The following is a 14,337-nucleotide window of genomic DNA, read 5'->3' on the forward strand; positions in this document are numbered from 1 at the left end:
CAGGACACGTGAGAGTCAGAGTCTGAACGCATTCCAAAGGTCATGGAATCCATTGTGTTTTCTTCAAAATCTTGCGTCGCCAACCCCTCTCTCTGTACCCACCTTACCCAGTCATAACAAACTGCTCCTGGATTAGCCTGGTGTTGTCTTTCGTGGTTTGCGTGACTGGCTTGGGATCCTATGGTCCCGGGTTCGAGCCCCGTTGGATGCAGAATTAATATCAGTTGGGGCCACCTCAGGCTGTCATCCTTCCGAGTTCGGTGAAATGTGTACGAGTGTAGAGGGGCACAGCATCAGTGGCACAGCCGTGCTCTAAGAAATAAGAGCCACCTGGCAGCCAAGCAGCCATACGCAAGAACAGAACAGCTCCTGGATTCTGTCTTTTCATCCTGAGAAGTTGTAAAAGTTTCGAGCAACCCTTGCTGGAAGTTTCTCGCAACTTTCCCTCTGCAACTGGACAAGACTGCATCAGCTCACATGTCCTTAAAACATACTTAAAAACATACTTGCACTTCCTCTCTCTACCCTTTTCACACTGTCATTTACCAGTGGTATTCTTCCATCTGCTTGGAAATCAGCCAACATCGCATAAAAAGGTGCAAAATGGAATCCCTTTAACTGCAAACCAATCAGCTTACTTCCAATCATCAGGAAGGTCATGGAATCTATCATCGCAGTTTACATAAAATGAAACCTTTTCTCCAACAGCCTCCTCTCAAATCATCAATGTGGATTCAGAACAGGTCATTCTGCCTTGGACATGCTGCTGTTACTCTCCCAACAATGGGTGGAGGCCTGCCATGAGCCACGATACACATCCTTCCTGGGATCCTTCCTCTCTGGGCACATCTCGAACTTAAGATGTGGTCTGGCAAACCATATTGCTTTTGTGGAAGAAAAATAATTGTATATTCATGTATTCTCAATTATATTCACTTGTTGAATTTGTTGCTGGTACTTTATAAATTAAATTTTTGGACAATAGTCAAATTGGCTGTCAGTCATGTTTCCCTTTTCCTGAGAGTCTTTTGACCTACATATTGATGAGGAATATCTTGCTATGAAAAAAGGTCTTGCTCGCTGCATAGAAACAGGGTGACCTGGTTGATAACACTGCAAACTTTTGCCGCGATTGCGTCATTCTTTCCCTCCCACCCAAATTGGCTTGTATTGCAGTTTTGAGTTCTTTGGCCGAGAGCTTATCAACTCATCCCGTAGATGAATTGCCACATGTCTCACCCTCCCTTTGGAATGCGAAATTGTGTATAAGGGATTACAGATTGCTTCTGTTTCAGTGAGGTCCATTCGATTGCATTAGTGAATCATTGAATGTTCTTCCTCCTTTTGACTGTGTGGAAATTGAGTTCTTTTCCACAATACTCTCCAAATTGTCTGCCTGTCAAATCCAAAGCAAACTCCATTCTTAGATGACTGACTTTCCTTCACTTTCTTCCACAAACCCTTTCTTCTCTTTTCCCTGTCAAGGCAGGAGTTGCCCCACTGCAGTGTTCTCAGCCACATCTTATTCCTAATCTTAATCAATGATCTCACTGACTCTCTGGGAAGTCCTCATTATCACTTTGCTGATGACTCCACTCTTTGCCACGACATCCCTCATCCTGACAGACAGCAGCCTCTTCCCTCTCTTCAAACCTTGACAAAAATCACAAACTGTTCAAACATCTATTTCTCTCCCCCAAAGGTCTATAACCACAACCCCATCTACTTTCTTAACAACCCTCTTGAAGAGGTTTAGTCACTTAAACTTTTGGGTCTCACTCTCAGCCAAGCCACATTTCAAAGTTGGCCTTCAAATCCAGACCAGACACCCACCGTCTGACTTCCTCTACTCTCGCGCTCCTGTGTGGATCCTCACATGCCTATTCAAATCACCTTTTTGAGAGAAACCTTTATCACAGACAGAGCATTTGTAAGGTCGCTCTCCTGTATGGATCCTCATATGCTGATTCAAATCACCTTTTTGAGAGAAACCTTTATCACAGACAGAGCATTTGTAAGGTCGCTCTCCTGTATGGATCGTCATATGCTTATTCAAATCACCTTTTTGAGAGAAACCTTTATCACAGACAGAGCATTTGTAAGGTCGTTCTCCTGTGTGGATCCTCATATGCGAATTCAAATGACCTTTTTGTGAGAAACCTTTATCACAGACAGAGCATTTGTGTGGGCGTTCTCCTGAATGGAACCTCAAATGTATCTTCAAATGTTCTTTTTGAGAGAAACCTTTATCACAGACAGAGCATTTGTAAGGTCGTTCTCCTGTATGGATCCTCATATGCTTATTCAAACTCCCTTGATGAGAGAAACCTTTATCACATATGGAGCATTTGTAAGGTCGCTCTCCTGTATGGATCCTCATATGCCTATTCAAACTCTCTTGATGAGAGAAACCTTTATCACATATGGAGCATTTGTAAGGTCGCTCTCCTGTATGGATCCTCATATGCTGATTCAAATGACTTTTTTGAGAGAAACCTTTGTCACAGACAGAGCATTTGTGAGGTCGCTCTCCTGTATGGATCCTCATATGCAATTTCAAATTACTTTTTTGATAGAGACCTTTATCACAGACAGAGCATTTGTAACGTTGCTCTCCTGTATGGATCCTCGTATGCAATTTCAAATTACCTTTTTGAGAGAGACCTTTATCACAGACAGAGCATTTGTAACGTTGCTCTCCTGTATGGATCCTCATATGCAAATTCATATGGCCCTTGTGACAGAAACCTTTACCACAGACGGAGCATTTGTGAGGACGCTCTCCTGTATGGATCCTCATTATATGCAATTTCAAGCTCTCTTTACAAGATAAACCTTTATCGCAGATAGAGCATTTATTAGGTCCCTCTCCTGTGTGGATCGTCATATGCCTATTCAAAGGGCTTTTATGAGAGAAACCTTTATAACAGACAGAGCATTTGTGTGGACGTTCTCCTCTGTGGATCCTCATGTGTAATTTGGCGTCTCTCAGTGAAGTAAAATCTACACTGCAGATATTACACTTATCATGAATTTGCCTTTCGATAACCTTTTTGGGTTTGTTTAATTCAATGTTGATCTTTGTGCTGTTTTCACCAGATGTGCACTTGTATTTTGAAGGTCGTGAGTCTTGTTCTTGGGATTGTTGCTTCAAAATAAACATCTTCTTCACTGTCAAGCTGCTTCTGGACCTTATCTGTCCAATCGGACTTCTTGATTGTTCTACATAAACAAAGAACAAGAAGTTATTTTACGGTTTTTTTTTTTGGTAAAACCCGAAATGCAAAATTTTTTCACGATTTCAAAATTTTTATACACCCTCAATTCAAAAGATTGAATGTTCATTTTGAATGTTTCTTCTTACCTGTTGCAGAACAGACAGTACCACCATTTGCCAAATGAACATCTGAATCTTCCTTTCTGGAATGATATCTTAAAGTTTCTGAGACAGATGCATCCATCTGTTGTCTGGATTCCACATTTACAGGATAGACATCACCTGAAAATAATGAAGGACATGAAGTTTAAAACAATGACAAACATAAATCTGGTCAACAAGCAGTGTACAATGGACATTACTTCCACTGTTCGAATGAGGCTCCATAATGCTGCCACCAGTATGGGAGAAGAAGTGAGGTGTTTACGAGTTTACAATATATTGTTGTAGTATTCCGCCCGTTCGGCATGCGCACGACCTTTTCAACCCAATCCAGGCCCCGCGTCCACCAACGTGCAATCCAGTCGTAGCTTCCGGACCAACGCCGAAACCCAGCTACGGTTGTTTTTATTACACCATAAACTAGCCAACTTTTCTGTCCAAGCGCTACAGGGTCAATCGCCGAATTATCGATATACCTAACTATTCGCGCGGACAGAAATGCCGGGAGTTTATACCTCGACGGGGCCTGCACGAAAACGAGCCGCTTAAGCGGCTCGTTCCGTATGCGAAGCCGAGCGGTTTTACTTCGTCAAACCCCGTCGGACCAGATGTACGTTTATCGGCTTTAATTAGCCAGTTAATTCCCCGAACGTCATGGCAGTCAATGTGAGGAAAGGGACGCAACAAGCAGGTGACATTCAACAATGGGGGACATTTATTTGAACACAGGCATGCAAGCAATGAATGAATGAGGATCGGGGACAGGACACGAGCAAAAGCCCACAGCCGAGTTCTATTATGAAATGTAAAGCAAATACAACACAGGCACTTAACAGTTTCCTACTTATTCGACGGGCCCACGGACACTCGTACGTACACACACACCCACAAAATGGTGCCTGATGCGTTTAATACGGACTTCAGCTCGGAGGGACAGATGAGCTGAAACCCAGAACCTATCTCGAACCTCTCCACCTCGTGTGGTCTTCAAGCTGTTCGGACCCGGGCTCCAGCGAGAGCGAGCTGGATCTAATCGCCGTGAGCCGCGATTCTTCCTGAGCTCCAGCGATTCCTCTCGCGCTTCTGAACACATGCTGGTGAGACGAGGCGCAGATCCTTCCCGTCGATGCGTTGCTTCCCCGAAGAAATATCTCAAAAGATGAGGACAAGGAGTCGCACTGAGCCGGGAACCAAGCAGAGAACAAAGAGCTCCACGAACCAAGAAGAGCCAGCCGAACCGAGATGAGGCCAGGAAGCAGAACAACAGCCTCGAAGCAACTCAAGCACCCTTGAACCAGGCCGACACTCCTCGAACACCAGGCCGAAAAAGAACCACAACAACCCGACCAGCTCCTCCGATGAAAAACTAGCCAACAAGCTCGAGCCGAGCAACCAGCTCAACTCTCTTCCAATCCACCAGCGAAAAAGCCAAAAAGTCATTTTGGAAAGTGTGTGTTCCAGGTTAGAATCCCCACCGATGTGTAAAGGGCATTGTTCGTGTACCGGGCTGTGCATCTTTGAGTTAGCCGTTATTCTTTTCTATCTTTATTTTAAAACAAACACATCGTCATAACGACGACAACCCACGGCCGCGTTTGACGGCAAGAACGGATCAAAAAGGCCTTACCCTCCGAAGAAGCTGGCCAATTGGAAGTGAAAGGGGCGCATCCAGCCTGGGTGAGGGTTTAAAGGTGAAAAGGGGGAGGGCGCTGATTTCGGGTGAAAGAGCCCACAGCGGCCCTTCCCCTTGGGGCGATAAAAAGCCGCGTTCGCTGGCCGAAAAGGCAGTGGAGTGCGGGCAGTTGGTGTGGGGAGTTCGGAGTCGTTGGGAGTGGAGAAACGCCCCGTTGAGAGCTGGAGAGTGTGGAGGTGGGAGCTGAGTTCGGAGTGTTGGAGTGCGGGCAGTTGGTTCGCTGGAAGGTTCGCCAGCGCAACCAGGAAGCCGGGGTTGAGACGCGTTCACTCCTCCAGCACGTCGTCGGCTAAGCCAGGCCGCAGTGAAGGCCGGCCGACCAAGGGAGCCAGTTGGAGCTCGGGGGACCGGGCAAAGACACCGAGGGTCACCGAACAAGAGCCCATCGAGCCACCGGGGGCGGCCAGGTAACCTGCCCGGCCTCGTGGAGCCCCTTTGATCATTCCGTCTCTGAGAAATAATAAAGGCTGACGAGCCTGTTCTTTCTTTCTGGGGTTTTGCATGGAAGTCTGTGGCGCCTTGTCCTTAAGTAGTGAATTGTGTAAGTGCATGTACATAATAAGTAGACATCGGCTGTAGGCTTTTTGCTCGTGTCCTATCCCCATCCCCCCATTGATTGATTGCATGCCTGTGTACAAATAAATGTCCCCCATTGTTTGAATGTCACCTGCTCGTTGCGTCCCTTCCTCCATTGACTGCCATGATGCGTTCGGGAAATTAGCTGGCTGATTACAAGCCGATAAAATAATCTAGTCCGACGGGACTTGGCGTAACCGCTCGGCTTTCGCATACGAAACGAGCCACGTAAGCGGCTCGTTTTCGTGCAGGTCCCGTCGAGGTATATACTCCCTGTATCTCTGTCCGCGCGAATAATTAGGTACATCGACAATTCGGCGATCGACCCTGTAGCGCGTGGACAGAGGGATTGGCTGGTTTATGGTGTGTTTAAAACACCCGTAACTGGGTTTCGGCGTCGATCCGGAAGCTACGACTAGATTGCGCGCTCGGTGGACGCGCGCGGCAGCAATTGGGCTAAGGCGGTCGCCCGCACGCCGAACGGAAGGAAATCTTCAACAACAACAACAAAAATATATATATATATATATATATATATATATATATATATATATATATATATATATACACATGTTTGTATGTATGAATGCACAAAATGGCACTCAAAGAACACACAACTCCCACCCTTCTCCCAAACATGAGTTAACATCAATATAATAACTTCAACTTTCCCTGTGCATCAGCATGCCCCAGATCTGATATACCCATCAGTGTTAAGCATGAAGGTTTGAGAAGAAACGAGCAAGTCCATAAACCCTCAGGTCTTTCATCGGCCCACAGCATCAAGTTTTTCTGGTACGGGCTGCAAAATATTAACTTTGATCAGAAAGTATCGAGTTGCTCAAAACGTTCCTGACAATCTTTTGTTGTGCAGAGGTACACCCCTTTCTCACAAGTACATTTCCAAGTATTGTGAGCTTCTTCAAAAAGTTGGTGAGTTGTTTCATGGTGCAATACTTATTTGGCAGGCATGAAAGACATACAGGCTGTCCAATGACTGTTGTCACAAGGGATTTCTGTGCATGCGTGTGAATAATCTTGGGTGGATTATGTAATTTCAAAAATCACGTCTTGTCTGTGCTAATTCGTTCCTTCTTGTGCTGTATTTGTCAAATTCGTTTTTTGTCTTGATCATGTCCGACTTTCGCAGGGGACTGTAACATTTTGTGTCCCTTTTGTCTCTGGATTCCTCGTTTTGCTTCTTTCTTTCCAAATATTTTATTTCAACCACAAAATTTTCCGATTTCTTCTGCTCACTTCAATAGAAAAAAACAAAACAAAAATAAAATTCCACTCAACAGAAATCTCATCACATTTCAATTTCCTTCTGCCTGTACTTTTTGTTCTCCATTCTCCCCCCCCCCTTTTCTCCACCAATTCAAACTCGTCATTGAATGAAAATGCTTCTTCCTTTTAAAAGCATTTTAAAATGCTTCACTTTCCATATTTTTCTATGAAGAGAACCCAACCTTCACCATCATTGATTCCTCTTCTTATTCTTAAGAATATCTTTGTTTGTCCACTTCGTGTCCCTTCTCCACTTTGTGTCCCTTCTTCCTGCATCCCTCCTCACCCTACCCTCCTCAATGCTTCCCCTGCACCTGACAAACTCAAACCTTGCACATTACCCCATCCCCACAAAGCCTTCCTCAAACCTTGCCCCTGCCCCCCGACCATGCACCCTTCCAATGCCACCTCCCATGTCCTTAACTTTGTGGACCTCAAACATCCCAAGATCTCTGCTCTAAATGAGGGATCTCTCAATCCAGGCCACTGCCAATGAACCAGACATCATCCATTTCACAGAATCCTTTCTCCCACAGTGAGTCCCTGACTCCTTCGTCTCTCTGCCTGGTTATTCTTTCCTCTAATTGGATAGGCCTGAACCCCACCCCTGCAGTGGAGTTGCACTTGATATGAACAACTCAATCTTTCACTGCCCTTCCACTGATTGCTCGTGGTATTCGACAGTACTCCATATGGCCCTGCATCAGCAAGTTGCGAAGGTCTGTCTACCTCGAATTTGTCTTTGGTGTTTTATCATTTTCCATATCCAACTGGTGAACGTTGAGGGTGAGTGGCTAAAAACATGAAAATATATGATCATTCATTTTTTTAAAGCTTCTCTCTGCACTGAACGATCAATTCATTTATGCATTGTGATGAAGAGAACGCTTTTTAAAAGTAGGCTCACCATTATGCCACCAAGAACACAAGAGTTGTTGCATTGACTCTTCAAACCACTTTGTGTGACAGTTTCATCAGACGAGGGTAGTGTAGAAAGGCGCCCGGCAAACGGATGGTACGCCTGCTACCTGTTGATCCTGCCCGACCTCAGAAAGAAGCCGCCTCAGCACCTCTTCATAAACCTGAGTATCTTCCATTACATTACCTGCAGAAGAGACACAGAGAGTCCACAAAGCATCAACCCAAGAGAGGTTGCAGAGACGATGCCAGTTCATGGCCGACCAAGTTAACAACTCCTCGTTGAATTCTGTCAATAAGGGACAGAAGACGAGTCAAAGCATCTTCCCAGATGTGACCACAGTATTCCATGACTGAATGTCTGGTGGTCTTGTACAGGTGGAGTGAAGCCTCGGGAAGGAAATATCAGAGAGCTCGACACAAGCAGCCAAGATTGACACTGGCTTGAAGGTGAAGTGAAGCAGGCAGGTAGCAAGGATAAGTTCTGTATCGGGTTGAGTCGTCAGCATAAATGGGTACGCAAGAAGAAATGTTGTTTGGCACATCATGTCTGTAATGAAGAAACAGAAGGCCTGATCACAGACTTAGGCAACACCTGCATTAATGATATGGCCTGCCGAAGATTGACCCTTGTGCCGCACAAAAATTTGTCGATCTGTGAGAGTTCTCAGATTATTGCATTCACATGCTCACGAATACCATGTGAGTGGAGCTTGTGAATAAGACCCTTATGCCAAACTACCCAAAGCCTTGGAAATGTCAAGGGCTACAAGTCTGGCCTCGCCACACTGGTCTAGGACCTGGTTGAAGTGTTCAGTTATGAGGGAAAGAACATCACCAGTTGATTGGACATGATGGAATCCATCCTGAGCATCAGTTCGGAGAATGTGGTCTTCCAGAAAAGTGACAATCTGTTCATTGATTATTATCAATTCAAATACTTTGCTCCTTATGGGAAGAATGCTGATATTTGGAAGGATCAGACAATTGTGGCAAGAACATTTTCAGGACAATTGCAGGGATATGATCTCCTTCAGTAGCTTTGGAAATATCCAGCCCTTGGATGATTTTCCCCAACTTTTTGAGGAGTGATAATAATAGTGGATATATTCATATTCACACGGGTGGGACAAGTCGGAAGCGATTCATTTCATTCATCAAGTGTGGAGTTTTCAGCGAAATGCTGCACCACTGGAGTTTGCATTGGCCACTGAAGTTCGATGCAAAACTACTTCTTTGTTTCCCACATTTCCCTTTTGTGGAAATGTTTTTGTATCACCAGATGTGTTCAAGAAAGGCTGCAGAAAGGTACATGTTCCTGAAACGACGATTCATCTTCAGCACGTGTTCAGGAATGGCTAATGTACACTTATGTTAAAGAAAGTGTTCAAGATTTGTATTTACCATTTACCTCCACCACCGAAGGAGAACGGAGGTTATGTTTTCACCCAAGTTTGTCTGTCTGTCTGTCTGTGAGCAGAATATCTCAAAACAAGGGCAAATGTGTCCAAGAGCCACATCATAAAGGTTTTGTCTTCACCAGAAGAAGAAGAAGAAGAACAATGCAGAACTCTCTGAGAGCCAGCGTTCGCAATGCGACGCGGCTAAAAATATAAACAGATTCAGACGAAACCCCGTCGACAGCTTGGCTGTATGACGAGGACAAATTAATTAGATTTTGGTGAAGATCCACATCTGGATATGAGAAGTTCTCAAGTGATTCTCTTCACCATTGAGAGATGGGACCAAAACCAATCAAGAGCACAATATTTCAAAAGGTTGTGGAAGCGTTGTGGGTAACTGACAAAAATAAGCCGATTTGATTATCGTTCAGGTCCAAATCCAGATCCAGCCGATCAGTGCGATACAAAACGTCAACTTTTCAGCCTGGTGTAGGTATGCGCTCTATTGAGTGCCGTTCTGGATATATTTGTGTTCAAGCTTTATATTCATGTTCACTGCACGTGCTGAAGAAAGGCTGATGGATCGGAGTTCAGGTGTGACAAGGAAGGACTTTGTATGATAGAGGATGCAGAATCAACAGCTGGCTTTGGAGGCCAACTTTGAAATGTGGTTTGCCCAAGAAATACCATGGCTGATAGTGAGACCTCAGATATTGAGTAACTTAACTTCCTCAAGAGGATTGTCAGGAAAGTAGATGGATGGGGAGGAGGGTTACCAGATGACCCTTTTGGAGAGAGTTAATGAGAGAATCAGATTTGTCAGGATTGAAAGACATATTCCAATTGTGGTTACATCATTTTTGAAAACTGGTTCCAGTTACATCAAAACTGGTTACATCATTTTTCTGCAAGCACAGCTGTGCCACTGATGCAGTGCCCATGTTACCAGTCAGCTGGTACTCATTTTGCTGACCTCATCAGCATAATAGGATAAGTCAACCCACTTGGTGTTATTTCAACAGGAACCTGGTCTGAAACCAAATTGGTGAACTGATGTGAGGTTGTTACTCTGCACTCGCGAAGCGAAAAGGGGGGTAAAGCAATCAGTCACGTTCGTGTGCCGTATGTACGTGTTTGCATTTTAAAAATTCATTTTCTCAGCAACCCTTGGTCTGATTGACATGAAATTTTCCAAATTGGTGCTACTCATCCTGTTGATTGTTTTAGTCATAAATATGACATTGAAGGTCATGTGGAACAGGTGCCACCTTGGAAAAACCAAAAAAACTTTGCACCTCTATATATCTGAAACCACTCCATGGAAAACATTTACATCTGGCTCATTGTCAAGTACTCCAAAAGCGGAATAAGATGTGTTAATGATGATGTCATCGCTCTCTTCATTATTATGTCATAATTTGACAAGCATAATGCTTGATTACATGAGTAATTGTACTGTATGGGGGTTGGATGCTTGAGTCACGAGGTTGGGTTTATGTCATGACTCGCCCGCTCGGGGTTGTTGTAGTGTGCATTCGCTCAGGCAATAAAGCAGAGTTGCGACTTCACTCTCGTGTCTGTCTGTCTTCACCTCGGACACTACAGTTGGCGACGATGAATGAGAATCGGGTCACCGCTCATGGCAAAGTGCCTGTTTTCATCGGCGATGACTTTGAGTTGTTTTTGGAGCAATTGGAGTGCTATTTTGACGCGAACAGCGTGGCGAACACAAGAAGAAGTCGATCTTGCTTGCGTCGCTGTCACCGGACAATTACCGCCTGTTAGGTGACCTGGTTGCATCGGACAAGCCGAGAGACACCGGGCTGTCGTTCGGTGACATTGTGCAGAAGATGAAGGCACACACGGCGCCGGAAAAATCATCACAGCTGGCACGGTACGAGTTCGATCACCTGGCGAGGAGCCCGGGGGAGCGCGTCGCAGATTTCGTCGCACGGGTGAAACATCTGGCCGTCGCCTGAAAGTTCACGGCGGGTGAACGTCCGGCCAGGCTCAAAGACTGTTTTATTTCTGGATTGCAAGACTCGAAAATGGTTTCGGCGATACTACGGCAGAAGTGCGAGGACATTGCGTTCAGTACTGCAGTAGAAACTGCGGCGGCTGTCGAACGGACCCTCAGGGATGTACGAGCCATCGCCGGTCAGACCATGCCAGGTGACCTGGGAGTCCACGCGATGTCCTGTGCTCCTCCGGCCGCACCAGCAACCTTCGGTGCGGACCGTGGCCAGATGTCGCAATGCGGCCGGTCGGGTGGCCAGATGAACACACAGGCATGTTAGGGGTGTGGAGGTCGACACCTTCAGCGGGTGTGCATGTATAAGAACAGCGTGTGTTTCCATTGTCACAAGGTGGGCCATCTGAAGCGTGTGTGTCGAGTGGCGTTGGCCACCGTTAAGGTCATGGACGGCGATGTGCGGGACGATTCCAACGACCCAGGGCAAGACCTGCAACCTGTGCGAGGCGACCCCGACGACCCGGGGCGGGACCTGCAACCAATGATGAGTCTCTTTTCGGTTGGTCCTGCGACGACACGACCGATGACGGTGGAAATCGAGGTTAACAAAACGCCGATCATGTTTCAAATTGATACGGGAGCGGCTGTGTCGATCATAGGCGAACAGACCACGCGTAGACTCAACGGCCTGAAGCTTATCAGGTCAGACCTCACGCTGTACACGTACACCAGCGAGAAGATAACGCCGGTTGGGATGGCAAACGTGTCTGTGGTCTACCAAGTTTCAGGACGCCGTGCTCAAGCTGTAAGTGGTGCGGGGGAGGGGTCCGTCTCTCCTAGGCCGGGACTGGCTGACCCGCATCAGGCTAGACTCGACAGCCATTCACCTTGTACAACCCATGCCGAGCCGATTGGAGGATCAGTTGGAGAAGATTCTTAAAAGGCATCAAGGGTTGTTTTGTGGCGAGCTTGGAAAACTCAAGGGCATGCAGGCCAAGCTCGTCATGAAGGAGGGGGTGGTTCATCGATTCTGTAAACCAAGGCCGATTCCATATGCCCTGCGGGACAAGGTCAAGGGTGAGCTGGATAGACTGGAGGCCTGTGGAGTGATCGAATGGGTGCCGTACTCGGACTGGGCCACCCCGGTCGTCACGGTGCTGAAACAAAATGGTGACATCCGATTGTGCGGGGACTTCAAGACCACGGTTAACCCGGGGCTCAGCGTGGAGCAGTATCCGTTGCCATCAATCGATGAGATATATGCACGGTTGGCAGGGAGTCAATACTTCATGAAGCTTGATCTGCGTGATGCATATTTTCATCTGGCGATGGATCCCGGGAGTAGCGACCTGTTAACAATCAACACATGTCAAGGACTCTATCGATACACCCGACTCTGTTTTGGAATTGCTTCGGCCCCAGCCTTGTGGCAGAAAGCCATGGATCAGGTTTGCATTGGCCTGCCCGCTCAGACCAACCTGGACGACGTGCTCATTGCGGGGAAAACGACGGAGGAGCACCTCTAACATTGCTAATCACAAATCGCTAACATTGACAAGGTGCTGACAAAATTGGCGGCATGCGGCCTGCGCTTGAACAGGGACAAGTGCGCGTTCTTCAAACAACGGTTGGAATACCTCGGGCACATCATCACGCCGGAGGGGCTGTTGAAAGGCCCTCGGAAGGTGGAGGCAATTCAGCACATGCCGCCGCCCCGCGACAAGACGCAGCTGCACTCCTTCATTGGTATGGCGCAGTATTACCAAAGATTCGTGTGCGAGCTCAGCTCGCAGCTAGCTCCGTTGACGCGGTTGCTCAGGAAGGACGAGCGCTGGGCGTGGAGGCCTGAACACCAAGCGGCGTTCGACCGCGTCAAGCGACTGCTCACGGAGGATACGGTCCTCGTTCACTTCGAGCCTGCACGTCCACTCTTATTGGCATGCAACAGCTCCGCATACGACATCGGGGCGGTGCTCTCCCACAGGATGGACGATGGTTCCGAGCAGCCTGTTTGTTTTGCATCCCGGACCCTGTCCGCGGCAGAGCGGTAATATGCCCAGATCGAGCATGAGGCTCTCAGCCTCGTCTGAGGGTTGTGGAAGTTTCATCAATACCTGCTGGGATGGCATTTCACCTTGCAGACGGATCACAAACCGCTCAAATTTATCCTGAAACCCGAGCGCAGGGTGCCCGTGGCAGCGGCCGCGCGGATACAACGATGGTGTCTGTTCCTTGCTGCCTACAGCTACGATATACAGTTCCGGAGCACCGGGAAGCATGCTAACTGCGACGGTCTCTCCCGCTTGCCTTGCGTGGAGGGTCCAGATTCGTCTGAGTCGGCCGACCGGGTTAATGTGTTTGCACTGAGCAAAATCCAGAGCGGGCCGGTCACGGCCAAGCAGGTCCCGGTGGAATTGGCTCATGATCCAGTGCTCGCCCGTGTCGTTCAGGCAATTTCTACGGGGAATTGGAGCGATCTGCCTACGACACCGGCATTTCAGCCATTCGCGTCTCATGCATCAGAGCTGTCGTTGGCCCAACGGTGCATTATGTGGGGAATGGGAACGGTGATTCCACCGAAGTTCAGGCAGCGTTGTTTGGAAGAGCTGCATGTCAGTCACCTTGGCGTCGTGAAGACCAAGAGTCTTGCTCGCAGCCTGTTGTGGTGGCTGGGGTTAGATAAAGACATTGAGCAAATGATTAAGCATTGCGCTACTTGTCAGGCAGATGCTGACAATCCGCGTCGGGCATCGGGGCTGTGGCCTATCCCAGACAGGACTGGCAGAGAGTCCATGTGGATTTTGCTGGTCCTTTTAAGGGCAAAATGTTTTTGATTGTGATCGATGCATTCTCCAAATGGCCGGAGGTTGTGGTCATGCAGCGTACATCGGCGGACATTATGGTAGAGAAGATGCGGACAATCTTTGCTAACAAGGGAATACCCGAGATTCTGGTCTCTGATAACGGTCCACAGTTCGTCGCGGGTGTGTTTGATTTTGTGCGTCGAAACGGAATTCGACATCTGAGGTCCGCACCGTATCATCCTGCCACGAACGGGCAAGCGGAATCATTTGTTAAAATGTTGAAACGTGCCTTGCGTAGAGGGGAG

The 14,337-nt window shown here is 47.3% G+C and overlaps 1 protein-coding gene across 1 annotated transcript in view; it reads right to left on the reverse strand.

Annotated features, from left to right (window-relative positions):
• Positions 1 to 244: 244 nt before the first annotated feature.
• LOC147029111 (uncharacterized) overlaps positions 245 to 14,337 on the reverse strand; it is a 63,365-nt gene continuing 49,272 nt past the window's right edge. The window contains exons 8-9 of the mRNA XM_085876579.1: positions 3,365 to 3,499; positions 245 to 3,222 (exon numbers count right to left, since the gene is read on the reverse strand). Coding sequence (XP_085732705.1) covers positions 1,847 to 3,222; positions 3,365 to 3,499 — 1,511 coding nt within the window. The 3' untranslated portion in view covers positions 245 to 1,846. The remainder of the gene's footprint in view (positions 3,223 to 3,364; positions 3,500 to 14,337) is intronic.

The sequence above is a fragment of the Eptatretus burgeri genome, chromosome 4 (genome assembly GCF_056783735.1).
Source record: "Eptatretus burgeri isolate ZD-2024b chromosome 4, Ebu_testis_v1, whole genome shotgun sequence".
NCBI lineage: Eukaryota > Metazoa > Chordata > Myxini > Myxiniformes > Myxinidae > Eptatretus > Eptatretus burgeri.